Source organism: Ursus maritimus, unplaced genomic scaffold, assembly GCF_017311325.1.
Source record: "Ursus maritimus isolate PB19 unplaced genomic scaffold, ASM1731132v1 scaffold_4, whole genome shotgun sequence".
Classification (NCBI taxonomy): domain Eukaryota; kingdom Metazoa; phylum Chordata; class Mammalia; order Carnivora; family Ursidae; genus Ursus; species Ursus maritimus.
Window position 1 is genome coordinate 68,259,579 of NW_024426552.1, and position 2,594 is coordinate 68,262,172.

Here is a 2,594-nt window from a genome sequence, read left to right on the forward strand (position 1 = left end):
AGATTGGAATGATGAACCTGTAAACCATGGAAGGCCAGGGACTGCCACCAACCTGGAAGAGGCAAAGAAGGATCTGTTCCTAGAACCTTCAGACGGTATGGCCCTCCCAGGACCTGGTTTCAGACTTCCAGCTTCCAGAACTGAGAGAATACATTTTTCTTCTTCTAAGCCATCTGACGTTGTGGTAATGTGTTACTGCAGCTTTAGGTAATGAATACAAATACTTTTAGTAGAAAATACAGTTTTAAAAAAAATTAGAGGTACAGAAAGATTTTTTTTTCGCTCAGAACACTTTCGATAATGCACATAGAAATAAAAGTCTTCATCTTACAGATTGTTCTGCAATCCAAACATACAACAGCGTGGAAAACAACGTTTTGAAAGCAAAAGGCAATGTTGAAAGACATTAAAACAATAGAACAGCATTGGTTTTATGTGACTAACGTTATAGTTTTCTTACTGCATCATCAACGTCAGGAGTCTGCTCCTTCAGCCGGCTCCATTGCTCGGGATTTAAAGAAATACCTTTTCTTCCGGTTTCTTTTCACCTGCTGGATCCATCAATAGTCTCTCCTATCAGTCAGGACTTCCCCTCTGAAAGGGGATGACACGGCTCTGGAAGTCTCACCACTGTTTTGCTTCTTCATGGGCTTTTCTGGAGTAACTTGCTTTTTCCTCTTTAACTTTTGGTTCACCTCACCGTCAGAATCACTGCCAGAAGAGCTTGAAGGAGCAGGGTCCTTTGATTTGGGCATTGCCCCCCACTTGCCTCCGAGCTGCCTTCTGCGCGCTCGCTCACAGCTAACAGAGGAGACCCCGAAGCGACGGGAGCCCCCTAGACAAAGATTTCTTAAAATAATTCACAGAAAGCAAAAGCCACAAAAGAAAAGACTGATAGATTTGCCTTAAATTAAAATACAGAGCTTCTACACGGCAAAGAAACAAGAGGAAAAGGCAAGCCAGACACCGGGAGGAAGATATTTACAACACATGTAACCTGCTGCGGGGTAGTGACGGGAATTTATAAAGGAGTGTTTTACTCTCAGTAAGAAAAAGGTAACTTCATATAAACTCATAACAACAAAGTGATAAAAATGAGCAAAGGCTACAAATAAGCAATTGGAAGATGGTCAGTAATCTCAAACTTAGTAGTAATCATGGAAATGCAAATTAAAGCTAGAATTAGTTATGATGTCACACCCATCGGGTTGGGGAAGGGGAAGTGAGAATATCAAGTGTTGATGAAAATATGGAACAACAAGAAACCCTTCTGCACTGCCTGTGGGAAGATAGATCCCTATAAGCACTTGCAGGATCTTTGATCGCACTTGGGTATTGCGGATGTGTACAAGCTATGACTGAACAATTCCATTTCTAGATGGTGGAGGAGGGGAAATGTTCAGGAATGTTTATAGCATCATGGTGTATAATTATGGAGAACTGGAATCAGCATAAATGTCCATCCACAAGAGAATGGCTAAATGTTGAAAACTGGTAATGCAGGGGCATGTGGGTGGCTCAGTTAAGTGTCTGACTCTTGGTTTTGGCTGGGGTCGTGATAATGAGGTCGTGGGATGGAGTCCCATGTTGGGCTCTGTGCTCAGCATGAGTCTGCTTGAGATGCTCTCTCTCCCTCTCCCTCTGCCCTTTCCCCTGTGCACTCTCTCTCTCTCAAATAAATAAATAAAATCCTTTAAAAAAAACCCTCATAATGCAATAGATTTTTATTGTGATAGCAAATACATAACATAAACATTCTATCATATTTTTTGTTTTTTAATTGAAGTATGGTTGGCATACAGTATCATACTGGTTTCAGGCTTACGACGTAATGATTCCACATGTATATACATTACAAGATGCTCACCACAGTTAAGTGCAGTCACCGTCTGTTGCCATACAACATATTTGACTATATTCCCTGCGCTAAGTATATTCACGTTGTTCTGGAACCATCACCACTATCCATTTCCAGAACTTTGTCATTGCACCATACTGAAACCCTGTACCTGTTAAACAGTAGCTCTCTGTTACCCCGCCCCCAGCCCCTCATAACTGTGGCTCCACCTTCTTTCTCTATTAACTTAACCATTCCTTGTACCTCGTGTAAGTGGAGTCATGCAATATTTGCTTTTTTGTATGTGGTTCTTTCATTTAGCATGATGTCTTCTTTCTTTTAGTTGTCATATCTTTTATTTTTTTATTTAAATTCAATGAACATATAGTGTATTATTAGTTTCAGAGGTAGAGGTCACTGATTCATCAGTCTTATATAACACCCAGTGCTCATGTCATCACATGCCCTCCTTCATGTCCATCACCCAGTTACCCCATTCCCCCACCCCTCTCTCCTCAGCAACCCTCAGTTTGTTTCCTATGATTAAGAGTCTCATGGTTTGTCTCCCTCTCTAATTTTGTCTTGTTTTATTTTTCCTTCCCTTCCCCCAGGCTCCTCTGTTTTGTCTTTTAAATTCCACATATGATTGAAATCATGTAATCATCTTTCTCTGATTGACCTATTTCACTTAGGATAATACCCTCCAGTTCCATCCACATTGTTGCAAATGGCAAGATTTCATTTTTTGACGGCTGAG

General features: G+C 40.9%; 1 protein-coding gene across 1 annotated transcript; it reads right to left on the reverse strand.

The window, feature by feature from the left end:
• Positions 1-319: 319 nt before the first annotated feature.
• LOC121100486 (activated RNA polymerase II transcriptional coactivator p15-like) lies at positions 320-755 on the reverse strand. Its single transcript, XM_040621711.1, is given in 3 exon segments — positions 320-534; positions 537-563; positions 566-755. Coding segments are annotated over 3 exon segments (306 nt in total). The 3' UTR covers positions 320-445.
• Between the last annotated feature and the right edge of the window lie 1,839 nt (positions 756-2,594).